General features: G+C 53.8%; 1 protein-coding gene and 1 pseudogene across 1 annotated transcript in view; both read left to right on the forward strand.

Moving 5' to 3' along the window:
* Positions 1-378: 378 nt before the first annotated feature.
* The window catches only part of RCC2 (regulator of chromosome condensation 2), a gene marked incomplete at its 5' end in the record, with an annotated part of 23,523 nt that continues 7,662 nt past the window's right edge, over positions 379-16,239 (forward strand). The window contains 9 exon segments of the mRNA XM_014586549.2: positions 379-472; positions 3,526-3,669; positions 6,651-6,782; positions 7,121-7,209; positions 8,847-8,961; positions 11,755-11,921; positions 13,986-14,166; positions 14,449-14,554; positions 15,353-15,425. Coding sequence (XP_014442035.1) covers positions 379-472; positions 3,526-3,669; positions 6,651-6,782; positions 7,121-7,209; positions 8,847-8,961; positions 11,755-11,921; positions 13,986-14,166; positions 14,449-14,554; positions 15,353-15,425 — 1,101 coding nt within the window.
* Positions 12,781-13,854, forward strand: LOC102480086 (dynein light chain roadblock-type 1 pseudogene; annotated as a pseudogene).

Below are 16,239 nucleotides of genomic sequence, written 5' to 3' on the forward strand. Positions count from 1 at the left end.
GCCTCCTGAGGCTGGCGTGGCCCGTGGACTGCTGCACTGGCCATGGGGACGTAGGCTGGGTCCCGGGGAGGGGCCGCCGTTCACGCCTGGTGCAGCAGGGCAAGTCCCGTGCATTGGTTTGCAGTGAAGGGGGATCGTTGTAACCTGGCAGTCAAAGGGTAAAAGTGACGGCATAACCGAGCTGCTCAGGCAGATTTGGGGTGAGTGGAAACGCAGTTGAGGGGCAGGTGGGTGGACCCAGTGAGTGCCCTATGTGGGGAGCCCCCAGGGAAAAGCACTAACAGTTTCTTCCTTTTGTTTCCTGCTGTCTTTGGATAGACTTGGAATGCTAGAAGTAGCCTTATAAACTAATTCTTTCCCTTCTCTCTGTCTCTGTAGAAACTTGAAGGGTCTAAGTGCAAAGGGCAGCTTTTGATATTTGGGGCAACCAACTGGGACTTGATTGGTCGAAAAGAAGTGCCTAAACAACAAGGTATGAAAAACTGTTCCTACGAATGTGTTAGAGTGTTTCACGTGTGCTGGCTGTGGCCCCCCCCACCAGGTAGGTATTGTCCCAGTTGTGTGTGTATTCAGAGAGGCAGAGTGACTTGCCTGAGTCCACACAGCCACTAGTGATGGAATTGGATCTGAATTCTGGTCTTCTGCAAGTCTCTCACAATTCTACCGCTTAAAAAAAAAGTTCCATTAAGATTAATATGAATAGTACCCTCAAATAAACATTGCCGCTTCCTTGTCATCTTCCTTCTCATGTCCTAGACATTTGTCAAATGTCAGGTGTCAGAATGTCAGACATTGCAGAAGAGTCCACATTTCTCTGCAAGCTGCCAAATTGTTGTTGCAGGAACTGGTTTGACAGAACAAGTAACAGCCTGCAGGAGGGGAGGGGGAGCAGAGAGGTCGGAAGAAGGAACTTTTTGTCCCCAGTTGCTTTTAGAAAATTGGTGTCTCTCCCCAGGAGAAACAGGCCCATCCCTGAGAAGCAGGCTGGCACCTCGCCTCATTTTATGGTGTCTTGATTTCATTTGGAGAGATTCCCAAAGTGCTTCCCAATACTGCTTTGCCCATGAACAAATATTTGCTCATGGCACACCCTCGCACCTCAGCGTGGTCGCCGAGATCATCTTGTTCCCTGAAAACAGCAGGAGTCTCTGTAGCTTCCGGGTCCAGCTGAGTGAACCGGGCCCGAACCACATAGAGGGGCAGGCCTGCACATGGCTGGGGTCCCACTGTGCCTCCTGGTCTGTGAAGATGTAGCTCTGTGTGCGGGGGCATCTGCTAATCCCGTGCCGGGTTGCATCACCTCTCAAAGCTGCTCTTACAGGAGTATCCTTCCCCAGCCCAAAGTATGCAGGCTGGAGCGGACGTGCGTTCTAGCAGGAAACAGGCGCAAGGCCTGGGTTGGAGTGCCTGCTCTCGGCTTGGTCGCCTCTGGACGACGGCACGTGGAGTGGCGCTGCCCAGGGTGGTGGCCCCGACGGCTTCAGTCCGCCGCTACCAGCTCAGCCTCCCCTTGACCTCTGAGGGCACAGGGCGGGAAGCTCCCTGGCAGGTCAGAAGCAGACTCTTGCCCTAGGTGAATAAATGTCATCCTAAATTAGGCTCATTTCAAGAATTTCCTTGATATATTTTTTTTCCCTCTTCCTCTGAATAAAGTTTCATATAACTTTTTTCACTTTAAAAACATTTTTAAAGAGCCCTAGGCCCTCTGTAACCTTCGCCAGCACACAGAGGGAAGGGAGGGAGGGCTCGTTTTCCCACTGGCTCCCAAAGCAGAGGGAAGAATGCCTTGGCCACCTACCCTCTCTTGTCCACCTTTGAAGTGGGCCTTCAGGCCAGCTGGACTGAGGATGGTGTAGCTGATCTGGCAGACCTGCAGGGGGTCCTGCTCATTTACACGCTAGGGGAGTGGTCCCCGCTGTGGCTCTGAGGAGGACCAGTCTTCCGGTCTGGAGCCCTGGGAGGTAATGCCAGCCAAGCCTGGCTGTGGAGCCCTGGGCCGCTCCCAGACACTTAGTTTGTCTCAGACTCTCCTGGGCAGAGTTGCTGGGTGGCTGAGAGGGTCCCTTCTCTCCCGGGCTAATGCCATGCTGGGTGTTGGTACTCACACAGCCTTGAAGCGATGCTGTGTGGGCAGACCAATGAGCACCTGCTGTGGGCGAGCCCGCCTGGCCCAGCTGTGTGCCCGTGTGCCTGCTTCCCCCCCGGAGTCGCGGTTGCAGCACCTTTCACTTGGCCTTCATGATAAATAGGGCGAAGATGCAGCTACTGCTGAGGTGCCTGCTTAGGTTTCTTGAAAAGCTGTCCTGGAGCCTGTGGGGCTGTCGCTGGTTTGCTCTTTGTCCTGGAAGTTGTTGGATTTCTTTTCACCCCCGGGTGTGTTGCTGTTGTGCCAGGTGTGACTCGAGCTCTAGTCTTCCAGGGAGCCAGGTGATTGGTGAGCCCCAGCCTGTTGGTCAGTTCCTCCCTCCAGATCAGCCTGGCACACAGCTTGGTGGTGGTTGATGTTTCTAAACAGTCAAACAGTCCTGGAGACGCTTCCGAGAGCCCCAGATTGAAAACATCAGTCAGGAACTTGCTCGTGCCCCCTGTCCACTAATAGGGTGAGGTGATGCTTCTCCCCTCCCACGGTCCTGCTAGTGCTTACGTGTCCTGGACCCCAGGCAGACGAGGGTGACCTAGCTCGGGACTTTGGGTCACTGTCACCCAAAGGGTTAGAGTTAGGACTGGCCAGCGGAGGCTCAATAGAAGTTCTGTGATGGGCTATGTGGGGTATTAGGGCAGGGACCCTCATATCAAAGGGGAGGTTTCTAAGCCTGAGGTGGCCTGGGAGGGCATCCTGGAGGAGTGCTTGCTTGACCTGAGCTTTGGAGATGAGTGGGGCAGGGAAGGCCAACACACTGGGACAGGTGCCTGGAAAAGGAGGAAGGTTGTGTTTGGAGTGGAGCCGGGGGAGGGGTATGCAGGGCCCCTCTGCAAAGGGCCTTGAGAGTCCTGCTAGAAGCAGAAGCGTAGGTGACTTGCAGGGGGATGGGGACACTAGTCAGAGAGAACCTTCTCTGGCTGCAGGTAGAGGCCTAGGGACAGGAGAGGTGGAGAGAACCTGAGGAAGGTACTGGAGTGAGAAGCGGTGGGTGGTGCAGGTTATTTGCAGAGTGAGGAACCCCCTGTCCTCGTGGACAGGGCTGCAGGAAGGCCCATCTCAAGCCTCATGGATGGACCAAGAGCCGGGCTTGGGGCTTGGTGTGGGCAATAGCAGTCACACGGGAGCCGAGGCTTGTAGGGCAGGTCCGAGGTGGGTGACAACATTGTGAGGGGCCAGTGAGTCAGGGCCCTGCCAGCTCCTAGGGCAGTTTGCTCTTTGGGCTTTGGAGCTACTAGAGAATCGGGTGATAGATGTCACCCTGGTGAGCTTTGCGTGGTACCCTAAGGAGCTTCGGCCCTTGGTGCTAGTGCCTGTTGGGGAATCCATCACCCACATGGCCCTGCTCGGGGTTGTTCTGACTTGCGTTCTTGTTCTCTTTGCAGCTGCTTACCGCAATCTCGGTCAGAACTTGTGGGGGCCCCACAGATATGGGTGCCTCTCTGGGGTCCGGGTGCGGACGGTGGTTTCGGGTTCGTGTGCGGCCCACAGCCTCCTCATCACCACGGAAGGCAAGCTGTGGAGCTGGGGTAAGTACTGCGCGTAGGCTGGGCCCTGCCACGCCACCCAGGGCCATCGGCCATGGAGCTTTTCTCACACAGTTATGTCCCTTTTTTTTTTTTTTTTTCCGTTTCTCCTTTTAAGAGGTTTTTGTCTTAGGGTGTGTGCGTCATTGGAGAGAGAAACAGTGAGAGGTAAAATGAGAAATCACCCCCGGGGGCTGGCCATACCACTGTCCCTTCTCCATTTTCCTGGGATCGTGGCATGCACACAGCACCTGGTGTGAGTCTCAAGCCACCAGGTCCAGGACCCAAACGGTGGTCCCATGGCGTGACCGCTATGCCATCTGCTGGCCCTCATGGGTGGTTGCATCCTTCTGTTTACCTCGGTGGGAAAGAGGCTCAAGCCTTCTCTCGCAGCCCGTTTTATCTTCCCAACTTTGCAAAGCCCCACCTTGCAAACCTTTGTGCCGGGTTTGTCCGTGTGTAGCCCCGATTCTCTGAATCTTTCTCGAGGGGCCCTTTCCCTGGTGTCCTGACTGAGGTGCCTGAAATCGAAGGCCTGTTTCAGGCATGCTGTCCCTCCAGCAGGTCGACCCCTTGCGTTGCTGCACGGCGTGACACAGACCTTTGTTCCTGCCCGTTTAAATGCCACTGGCTATGGAGCTGTCACCGTGTGTGGTGAGCGAGCCGCCATCTCTGCTGGGCGCGTGCTGCTCGCCACTCCGGAGGCTCTCGCAGGTCTGCAGTCTCTGCAGCTCACCGCATATCTTGCTCATGTGTCAGGCCATTTCTCCAGACAGTTCAGTTCCCTTCGCCGGCTCCTTCACCTAGGTCTTGGGCTGGATCCCCTGTCCTGGCCTTTAGCACCCCTTCCCCGTCAGGGTCCTCAGCAGATGGCTTTCCTGCTACTGCCTCGTTCCTCTTCCACATCGTTAATAAGGTATTGACTAAGGCTCGTTTTATCCCCAAGCCCTTCTGCTAGCTGGTCCTCAGCAGATGGCTTTCCTGCTACTGCCTCGTTCCTCTTCCACATCGTTAATAAGGTATTGACTAATAAGGTATTGACTGCTAGCTCCTGGACTCCTCTTCCAGCTGGGTATGTTGGCATTTGTCCCCACCCTTTGTTTCTGGTCCTTTGGCTAGCTTCTAGTCCATATGACAGCGTTTTTATTTCAGTCTGTTAGGACCGTTTTTTGCGATTTTATGGGCTGCTGTACCGAAGTCCAAATATATTAACATCTGTTGTCTTCCCTGCACTCTGCTAATTTTATAATTCTGTTGAAAAAAAGCTAACAAGTGTGTCTGGCCCAGATTTATACTTCATAGCCTCTTGATGACATGTGACATTGCCACGGTCTTTGTTTCTCCTGGTTGGCATGGAGGTGTGGCTTCCCCCCATGCACTGCACCCACGTGGCGTGCCTGTGCAGGCGCCACTCTCCTGCCTGAGTCCCACGTACGTGGCAGTTCTGCAGTGTCCTCTGTGCTGACCCTGCGGACTGGGAGTGATGCACGTCTAACAGTCCCTCAGAGCGCGCCCTCGTGGCCCCGTGCACAGTGTGCTGTGAGGGGGTGGGTGGGGGGTCATGAGTCCTCCATCAGTCAATCTAAAAGGCATAAGGGTGTTGTCGGTGTCCATAGCGTTAGGGCCACTGGAGAGTGGTTGACGCGTTACCCACGTGGTCCAGAGCCAGAAGCCCTCACCACGAGCTTAAGGCGTACCTGGCCTGCCACTCAGCTGCGAGCTAGGCTGCCCCCGTTGGAAGAATGCTGGTGTTGGCCTTTGAGCCGCCCCCTTTTTAAAAAAAATTTGCTACAGGGTGTTTATACTCACTGGAGAGAGATGGAGGAGAGCGAGAGATCACTCTCCACGGGAGATAGCCATGCTCAGTCCTTTCTCCTCTCCTCTGGATCTCGAAGGTGTGCACGCGTGCACGTCCAGTGCGTTTTGCAAGGTGCCAGGTCCAGGATGTGAACCGTGCAGTGGGCCACGTGGGATCCAGCCTTAACCACCACACTTGGGGCTGGCCCAAGTCATTCTTCAGCTGGAGGGCAGCTTCCCTCTGGGAGCACGTCCTTGTGTAGGCAAGGCTGTCCATGGCTGTGGGCCCCTCTGGGGTGGGTGGCACTTCTCTCTGTCACTCTGCTGTTCCTGTTTCTCATGACCCAAAGGCAAAAGGTTATTGTTGGGAAGGGTGTGAAACTTGCTTTTTGGAAGTGTAAAATCTTCATCAGCATCACCAAGTGTTAGGTTATGCGCATTCTTAGAGGCATGGCCCTGGGAGTGGCCAGTTGAACTTGTTTTGGAACCCTTGCAGCCCTTGTTGGAAACTAGGTTGGGGTTGGGGCTTCTAGGCCTCTTTTTGGTCCCCCAACCTGCCCCATGTGTTTGGAGCTGAGTTCAGTTTTCCAGGGGTCCTGTATATGGCACAGCACCCCGTGGCGGGGTTGGCCCCTCAGGCCCTCCCTCCAGGAATCCACAGCTGCAGTGCTTCCCCAGGCCAGGGCAGAACTTCACCAGGCTCCCCGTAGCTACGGGTGCTTAGGGAGAACCCTGGGGGCGCCGTGGGTGCTGTTCTGGGAGGACTATTGTCGGGGTAGGAAACCATGGGCAGAAGCCAGATGGGCCAGAGCAGGTGCCCAGAGATGGTGGTGCTTACACTGCAAGTTCAGTGTCAGCAGCAGCAGTCTGCAAACGCATCTGAGCATAGGGGCCAGGGATGGCTGCCCTGCCCTGCGGGTGCTATGGAAGTGAGCCCCGTGCTCCCCGCTCTCAGCATCCAGGCTGGGTGCTGCCATCCCACGTCTGGTGGCAGCAGGGACACTGGCCAGTATAGCCCGGCAGGCACCTGCCACCAGCACCAGCTGCTGAGGTGTCTGGGGGAGGCCTTGGGTCTGACCGTCGCCACCAGCCCCACTCCCATGGGAAGAGAAGCTGGAGGGGCTCTCGCCTGTCTCGGCCGTCATGTTGGGGAGCTCCTTCCCACCTTATCTCACTGTGGTCTGCAGGTCGGAATGAGAAGGGGCAGCTGGGACATGGCGATACCAAGAGAGTTGAAGCCCCCAAACTCATCGAGGGTCTCAGCCACGAGGCGATCGTATCTGCAGCCTGTGGGCGGAACCACACCCTGGCCTTGACGGGTAAGAAGCCACGTGGTCCACCATGGGCAGGGTGCAGTTGCTGGGTGGCTCCTGGTCAGCACCAGAAAGATGGCCCAAACTGGGGTGTGGATGGCTTCCTGAGGGCATAGAGGGTACCCCAGGGCCTGGCCATGGGAGCTGGTCTGGGAGGCCCAGCCCAGGGTGTGCTGGGCTGTGTTTTCTCCGCTCTGCTTGTGATACAAGGTGGTGGGAACAGCGTCTCATTTGCATTCTGCAGGCCATTGAGCGGCTGTTTTTATTTTGCTGCCTGTAATCTTGATTCTAACTCGAAACCCTCAGCGTTCTTTTCTCTTTTGTGACACTTTGCTTCCTTCCAGAAACGGGCTCTGTGTTTGCCTTTGGAGAGAACAAGATGGGGCAGCTGGGCCTTGGCAACCAGACAGACGCGGTCCCCAGCCCTGCACAGGTATCTGCTCCCGACTGTGGCCCTGGGGCATTTTGCTCCTCCTGACTTTTGTGTTAGACTTCCTGAGCTGGCTCAGATACTCCCTCTCACCAGTTGAGTACGTCGATCCCTTAGAAGAGGTGGCCTAGGTGCTTTAAGTGGAACCCACATGCTGTGATCTTTGAAACTGCTTTACCCTGTCGTCAGGTTGGAAAACATCCTGAATACAGGGCTTCTCTCCAAATGATGAAATCGGTTAGCGGCTTTAAGTTTGACCTATTTTAAAGAAAGTGAGAAATGTTATGTGCATTTCTCATAAATGTTTTGTGGATGTAATTTGTCTTATCTGCAAACACTTTGTTTTGACCTATTCAAAGCTACCTGCTACAGGTGCTTAGAACACAAACAAGAACTGGGTTAGGTAGTAAGTATCCTGTTCCTCAGAAACAGGGTTAAGTCGGGGCTAGGATTCAGATCACAGAAAGGCGCCACAGACACAAGGCCGGACAGTGCAGAGTGGGGCGGTGGCAGGGAGGGCTCAGAGCTCTTGTCCTGAGACAGGGACAGTGGCAAAGCTTCTCTGTGGTTTGAAGGATTTCAGGAGTCTTGCTATCCTGCCAGCCACTTGTTCCAGAGTGGAATCTCCACCGTTTTCGAGAGTAAGCAGGTGTGCTGGGACAGGCCTGGCCTGTGCCCCGTCCCATTTTAGTGCTGCTCATACAGTTCTGTAACTTTGTTCTGCCCCGTGAAGGGCTCGCTCAGACTAGTTGGCAGTAGGTAGCTTTCTAGGCTGTCTCTCGGGTGTGTTCCACGTTAAACTTCAAGGCCTTTACTGCTGTCTCTCCTCAACTGCCTGACCTTGAGCCATGTGGCTTCTGAGCAGCTCTGAAGCAGTGAAGGAAGATGTAGCATGGTTTATTCAGACTGATGGGCAATTAACTAGTTAACTAAGATTTCCTTTGTTTTTTTTTTTGTTGTTGTTGTTTTGTGTTTTTTTGAGAGGTTTTCACTATAGGACGTGTGCACTTGCCAGACAGACAGAGACATAGAGACAGAAAGCGAGAAATCACCCCCCAGGGGGGAACGTCAGTCCCTTCTACTCCATTCTCCTCTTGGAATCTTGGGCATGCATGCACACATGCCCGGCGTGAGTTTTAAGCCACTGGGTCCGGGACGCGAACCGCAGTCGACTATGTGGGAGTCCAGCAACATAAGCCATTACGTTAACTGCTGGTTCCCATCCTTTGTTGTTTTAAAAGTGGGCACTGACATCAGGACTAGGGCTGAAGTGCCATTGGGGTGTCACAGGCTGCCTCATCTCTCTGACCCTGGTTACCGTGGCTGGTCTTCAAACTCAGCATTTGCTGAGCATCAGCGGAAGGCACGTCGACAGGCATTTTTGGGGACAAGGACAGGGATGTGATTGTGCCGCATTTGACCTCCACCCTATCCTAGGAAGGTGGGGGTCAGGCGGATATTTCTGTATATACGTCTCGAGATTCATGTTACAGAAGTGCCCTCAGCTTTTCTCCAGAATCGTTGAGTCTAGTAATGTCTTTTGTGACCTACGAGTTATTTCTCACCAACGTGCAGAGAGGTAGGGACTTTTTCATCAGTCTTTTCAAAATGTCTGAAAGTTACCGTTTTTTTCTTTTCAGATAATGTACAACGGCCAGCCAATTACCAAAATGGCCTGCGGGGCTGAATTCAGTATGATAATGGACTGCAAAGGAAACCTCTATTCCTTTGGGTGCCCTGAATACGGCCAGCTGGGTATGCCTCAGACTTTCTGAAAGCTCTGTAATCTAGCTGTGTGTTTGGAACCAGAAGTCAGTGTGGGGCTGCACACACATGTTAGGCATGTGGGTAATTGATCGTGGATAATAGCCTTTATCCATTAAGTGGGGCCCACGTGCAGTGGGACAGCGTGGCGGAACTCACGGGGCTCTAGAATAGTACAATGACGTGCCTCAATGAAAGCCAGGACTAGAGTCTAACAAAAGGTTCTTTCTTCTGATTTAAGAATTCACTTCTATAAAAGGATTTCAAAGTTGTAAAAAAAAAAAAAAAAAAAAATTCAAGCCACCTTCATTTAGTTTCACAAAGATTTGCGTTCATCAGAAACTAGAAAATTATACAAGATTAAGGTTAAGCAATTCCCAGTAAGTGGGAAATGTCTTCCAATCGTAATTTTGCAAGGTCTCCATTTTCTCTTCCCATCTGACACTATAAGGTGTTATTTTCTTCCTGACGCCCTCCCTCCATGCCAACCCCTTCCTGGGAGTCCTCAGGAGGAGGAGGTGAGGCGTGGGCGCCCTCTGCTGGCTCCTGAGCTGCAGCCACATGCCTCTCCTGTCGCAGCTCCAGATCTGGGTTGCCGGGTCTCGCGTCATTAGCAGCGGGCAGATGGAAACATGTATAAATAGACTGCAGAGCCACTCGGTGGCCTTAGACTGTCGGGAACAGTGACTTTGTGAAACTAAATATACCTCGAGGTAGAAGCGAATAAGGATGAACAAACAGCTCCTTCTGCACATTCGTGCTGGTTGCTGAGGAGTTACAGGAGACTGTTGGAGAAGCCGTTTCCATGGCCACAGGCCTCATGCTGTACCCAGCCCTGGGCAGAACACCGGAAGTGCTGTCTGCTTCCTGCAACGTGTGCAGCTCCTGCTGCCGGCCTCCCGGCAGGCACTTCCTCCTAGCAGTCAGTCTTCCTTCACGAAACATGAAAGGTCTTAGGACTGGTAATGACTGTTACCATGTTCAGAGCAGTTACTGGATACCAGTCTCCATTTGAGCACTTTGGACAATCCCATGCACTTAGTTGTCTATGCACCTAAAGGCAGTTGGAATTGGCTTCATTTGTACCCATAGAATCAGTTACTCCTACCTAACCAGCTTAACTTTAAAATATATTTTCAACCCCGTATCAAAATCCACCTTTTGGAACGGGAACGTAACCATGTCACGGCACTCACTCGAGCACATGCTCTTTCTGGCCACACGTTTACTGGGTCAGGCCAGGCAGCGATAAGAACACACCGTTTAATTTGGTTTTAAGAAGCGAGGAAGATGTCTTGTCCCACGGTTTGCTGCCCTGTCCTTTGGGGGAAAGCTGAGGTCATGCAGCGCCCTTAAAGGAGGAGGAAGGAGAAAAGAGTCCCTCAGTGTGGCTCCTGCATCCTCTGGGGATTGTCCCGGGCAGTTTCCAGCACTCTGCTGTCACTCAGGGCTCAAGAACTTGTTAGCCGCTTTACTCAGACTGTCCCAAAGACCGCGCATGTTTAAAAATATTTGAGTGTGTGTGAGAGAGAGCGCTCCCATATCCTGAAGTGCGATGACTGACCACGAGGTAAGTAAGTTCCTCATGGCCTTGAACAGACAGGGGAATCCCAGACGGGGCCTGTCAGGCTTTTCCATAGACCGGCTCAGTGGGAAGAGAACATGTCAGGTGTGGAGCGTGGCATCATGACACTGCTTGTGGGAAGGGCGTTGTAATCCAGTGCCCTGTAAGCAAGCCCAGTGGTTTTATTGTACTTACTTTGGTTGTAATTCCAAGGTTACTAAGCACGGCGTGTTCACACGTGCACACACACACACACCCCAACACCTGTAAAAGGTGGATGTAAAGGCAGGCAAACCAGAGGGAGTGCTGGGAGTACCTGGCATGCCGTGACACGGCCGGTTAGTAGCTGGCCCCTGACAGTCGTGGCATGCACCTGGGGGCAGTGTTCACAGTGTGGTGGTAGCCACAGCCACGAGCGTCCAGGGTGTTCCCAGGACCGGATAGCTGCCGGGACTGCCCTGGGTCCTTGTGAACTCTTGATTGCTTCAATTGGAGAGTAGAATTCCAGACTTTCAAGTTCTAAGACAAAATTTATAAAAACCAGTCTGGAATTGTGTATTGCACTTCTATTCATTCCTGACCCATCTGGGGCTTCTTGTCCCTCCACCCCCCAAGTGGGGCCCAGATCGCACTCACAGACTGTTTACTCGTGTGTCAGTTTCCATCCTTCTGACTGCCACCGTGGTAGGCAGTACATTTTATGGGACCACCCAATTTGAATGTAGAATGTGGACTAAGGATTTCCATAAGGTAAGCCCTTACATAGAGTATCTTTTGTTTTTGATTTTTCTGTCTATTTTTAAAGAGCAATTTGTCTCAGGGCTGACAGGTGGCATGGTGGTTAAGGTGCTGGACTCCCACATGACTGACCAGCTCGAGTCCCAGACCTGGCAACTTGGTTTCTCACTCTCCCTTTCTTCTGCTCCCCCCCCCACCCCGGTCAAATTGAACAATAATAATAATAGTAATAGTAAAATGAAATAAATAGTTCTTAAAAATTATCTTTTAAAGAAAGAATTATTGGTCTCATTCCACAAAACTGGTTTCCTGACCCTCTTAATGGGCCAGGTCTAGGACTGCGGCCGCTGCCTTTGTGTTCAGGCTGACCGGGTCAGGGAAGATGCTGCAGACTCCGCCTAGGAGCTGCCCGCTGCAGTAGATCTGCCCGCTGTCAGGGCCCTCTCTGCGCCGCTGGTGACAGGCTCCTCTGCTCACTCCAGGACATAACTCGGATGGGAAGTTCATCGCCCGGGCGCAGCGGATAGAGTATGACTGTGAGCTGGTGCCCCGGCGAGTGGCCATCTTCATTGAGAAGACGAAAGACGGGCAGATTTTGCCGGTACCCAACGTGGTGGTGCGAGACGTGGCCTGTGGCGCTAACCACACGGTGAGTGAGCTTGAGCTCCCCTCGCCCCGAGTCACCGTGGAGAGGGTGACCTGCTCGTGTCCCCTCACGTGGCTTTGCCCAGGAACTGATCCCAACAGAGGGTCATCTCTCCAGGTTGGTAGACAGTATCCCACACGAGGGGTCTGAAGATCGGCGTGGGTTGTGATCACTGGAGTTGTTTTCTTAATCGTTACTGTGGGTAAGCCGCTGTGCGGTTCTCACCCATGTCTGTCGGAGGTGCCTTTTCTCCCAGCGTGTCTGGGGGCTGCTCCGTTCTTGCTGTTGAAAGAGCGGTGGGCTAGGAGTCCAGACACACGCCGGGCGACCTCAGGCCCACCTCCCTCCCTTGGACTCTTTTTTCCCTGCCCTGGTACACAGTGGGTTTAACTAGGAGGTTCAGTTCCTGCCAAAGTCCCCCCACTATAACTGATTCTTGAAGCGGAGTCTGGGAATGAGGTTGGACCCTGTTCAGGGCCTCTTACTCAGTCTGTGTAAGTTGTGCATCCCCACTGTTCAGACATGGGACATTAGACACGGGTGGAGAGGTGAGGAGAGAGTCTAAAGATGTTCTTTTAAAGTTTTTTTTTTTTTTTTCCCCATAAGACAGAGATACAAACCCCCCCCCCCAAAAAAAAAAATATATATATGGTCTTCATCTCAGTCCACCCAGTCTTAGCCAGTCTGGATCATGACTGCGAGAACACCCTGGACCGGGACCCAGAACCTCTCCCAGGTGGTCCAGTTGCATGACCACTGCCAGCACCTGGCCTGAAGGCAGATTTCAAATGCCCGAAGAGCCTCTGCTCACTTTACAGGTGCACATCAGGTGTGTGGCTGTGAGCAAAGTCCAGGTGCACATCAGGTGTGTGGCTGTGAGCAGAGGAAGACTGAAGAAAGACCAGGGCAGGCGGCCTTTCCCTTTGTTCTCTCTGTAGTTTAATCAAGCTTGTCATAGAAAAGCAGTTGTCTTGCCCTCCTGTCTGGAGACAGCCCTGTTCTGACAAGCGAGGGACATGTGGCTTAAAAATTAGAACAGAGAGAGGGTGGGGGCTGGGGCTGAGTGTCGGTGACGTGGAGCTCCCAGGTTGGTCCAGGATGGCAGAGGCGGAGGAGACACTGAAGCGACTTCAGAGCCAGAAAGGAGTGCAGGGAATCATTGCGGCGAACACAGGAGGCATTCCCATCAAGAGCACCATGGACAACCCCACCACCGCACAGTATGCCAGCCTCATCCCCATCAAGAGCACCGTGGACAACCCCACCACCACACAGTACGCCAGCCTCATCCCCATCAAGAGCACCATGGACAACCCCACCACACAGTACGCCAGCCTCATCCCCATCAAGAGCACCGTGGACAACCCCACCACCACACAGTACGCCAGCCTCGTGCACAGCTTCTTCCTGAAGGCACAGGGCGCCACACGTGCAGTCGACCCACAGAACGACCTGACCATCCTTTGAATCCGCTCCAAGAAAAATGAAATGATGGTTGCACCAGATAAAGGCTTATTTCCTGATTGTCATTCAGAATCCTACAGAATAAGCCACCCTTGGCTTTCTGGGTCTTAATGTAAGCCCCCCAAGAATCATGTCAACTGACTGGCACTTGGAACCCTGTCACAACAATCCAGTGTCCAAGGGTAGGCTGCAGCCCCACCCACCCCACCAGAGAGGCCCCTCTGTCATGCCAGTCACTCCCAGAGTCCCCGGGAGGGACCCTTCCCTCACATCCAGGTTTTGGAGCAAGAGTTTGAAGAGTGAAATGCCAGATGCCTGCACCTTCCTTCTGACCTCCATCTCACTGGGTCGCCCTTGGAAAAGGTGGTTTTTCTGTAACTAAAAATATCTGAACTGCTAAAAAATAAAGAACAGAAAACGGAGTCCCTGGCAGAGCAGACTGCACACTGGCCTTGTCGAAAGCATCGTGTTCCTGTGCCTCCGCCCGCCGCAGGAGGCAGTGCAGAGTACCGCGGGCTTTGCTGCTCCTTTGTCATTGGCTGCTGCACCAGCTTGTCAGGATAGAGGCCTGTTTGTTCAACCCTGTCTCCTCTCTCCCTGCAGCTGGTGCTGGACTCCCAGAAGCGAGTCTTCTCCTGGGGCTTCGGTGGCTATGGCCGACTAGGCCACGCAGAACAGAAGGACGAGATGGTCCCCCGTCTGGTGAAGCTCTTTGACTTCCCTGGGCGTGGGGCCTCCCAGATCTATGCCGGTTACACCTGCTCCTTTGCCGTCAGTGAAGTGGGTGAGTGGCGTCCTCCCCTTGCCTATGCCTTGGGGCAAAGGTGTCCAGAACCAAGTCCTGGTTTTTCCCTCCCTTGCACATGGGTGCTTCAGTGGAGAACCACGGAGCCACGTCCTGTCCTGAGCTCTTGCATCCTGGCACATGACTGCCCAGGCCCAGGGTTGTCTTAAACCAGCTGACCCTCTGTCGTCTGACCCTCTGGTCTTAACCCTGCTGGTTCTGAAGATGAGACGTCCGCTCTGAGACATCTGGTCACTGTGGGAATGTTTTGTCTTCCCTCAGGTGGTCTGTTCTTCTGGGGGGCCACCAACACCTCCCGTGAATCTACCATGTACCCCAAGGCAGTGCAGGACCTGTGTGGCTGGAGGATCCGGAGCCTGGCCTGTGGGTAGGTGGCCATGTCCGCAGCAGGGTGTCAGATGCCCTGAATTCCAGAGTCCAGGAGGTGCACCAGGGGAAAGGGTGGCCCTGTCTTTGTAGGGGGCATCATTTTAGAAGTTTGTGGTCTTCAGAAAAATCGCACAGGCAGAGCTTGGTCCCGCCCTGCTTCTGCTAAGGGTCAGAGTTACACGCCGTTGGAAACAGTAGGATGTTAGTTGCTCTGACACTAGGTGCACCGACAACTTTAGGTTGTTGGTTTATGTGAGGACCTTGTTGAGTTGTCCAGCTCTTGGTGAAGTGGGTGACTGTTAGTCAGCAGGCAGGTGTGCAGTGGGTGGTGTCGGGTCAGTGTGGCTTCAGCCCTAGCCCGTGGGAGCTGTGTATGGAGTGTGCCTCCCCCCGCCTTGGGATGGGCTTTCACTTCCTCCTTGTTTGGTGTCCTCTTCCCAACATGTGGGTCCTCCCAGAAGTGACTGCCTACCGAGAGCCCTGGAGCCTCGGCAGGGTGGGCAGCAGGTGCCTCTGGCCTCTGGTTCCTACCCCTAAAGCTCTGCCCCTTTCATAGCAGTGTCCTTGAATGGCCTGCTTAGGACAGTCTTTGGAGTTCAAGGAAAGCCTGTAGCCCATTGGCTGTGCTTGCTCTCTGGGGTTGTTGCTGGAATGTCCTTGATTTTTAAAGCTGCTAACTTGCACCCCAAGGCAGCCTGTCAGGAAGCCGGGGTGGTGCGGGGCTGGGGCTGAGCCTCTGCCTCTGCTTGTTTGGGGGGTGGTGCGGGGCTGGGGCTGAGCCTCTGCTTGTTTGCAGGAAGAGCAGCATCATTGTGGCCGCGGACGAGAGCACAATCAGCTGGGGCCCGTCACCGACCTTCGGGGAGCTGGTGAGTGCGGGGCAGGGCTGGGGGCCTCTGCCCCTGGGTGCTCTGAAACTGCCTCCTAAGAAGTATGGGAGGGGAACCCACCTTTTGCATTAATATCGACAAGACTCTAAAACCTTTGGGTCATAACTAGTTGCCAAGGGCAATTCTGTGCCAATCAAGTAAGTATGAAAGGCGTGTCTGTCAGAGGTGAAATACGGAGATTGGGACGTTGCCGATCCAGACCCCGGTTGCATATTGTGCATCGAATGGAATGTGCTAGTAGTGCTACAGCAGGAGGGACAGGACCCATTTCTTCCCTGTCCCCGTGAGGGCGAAGTCAACAGGACGCTGTCATTTTAAACAGCATGGCTGGCTGGAAGTGTGCCCCTCTCTGCACGACTTTCCGGGTCCTGTTCCTCATCAGTTACTGAGGGATGCAGCTGAGCCAAAGGCCCTCCGCTTCTCCCAGGCTTGGGCTTCTCCAGCTGAGCGCCCTCTGCTCGGAAGTCCTGGCGCCGGTGGTCTTTCACTTGCCCAGCACGGTAGCACTCACCCGACAGTCTGCCTGCCTTAGTCATGGTTCAAGCCTCCGCGTGGCTTTCAGCAGTTGGGCTTTGAGTTTCTGATTTCTGCTGGAGATCTCCCTTCCCCACTCTGTCCTCTCATGGGTGGGAGCTGACTGTTGGTGGGAGGTGGCCTGCAGTCAGGGGCACTCACTGGCCACCCAGTAGGAGATGTTGAAAGGAGAGACGAGACTTAGAACGGGTTCTTAGAGAAGGACAGACATTTTGGGGGCCTATCAGAAATGGACATTAACCTTTTTTTTTTTTTGGGG

Source organism: Tupaia chinensis, unplaced genomic scaffold (assembly GCF_000334495.1).
Source record: "Tupaia chinensis unplaced genomic scaffold, TupChi_1.0 Scaffold000146_1, whole genome shotgun sequence".
In the NCBI taxonomy this organism is placed as follows: Eukaryota; Metazoa; Chordata; class Mammalia; order Scandentia; family Tupaiidae; genus Tupaia; species Tupaia belangeri.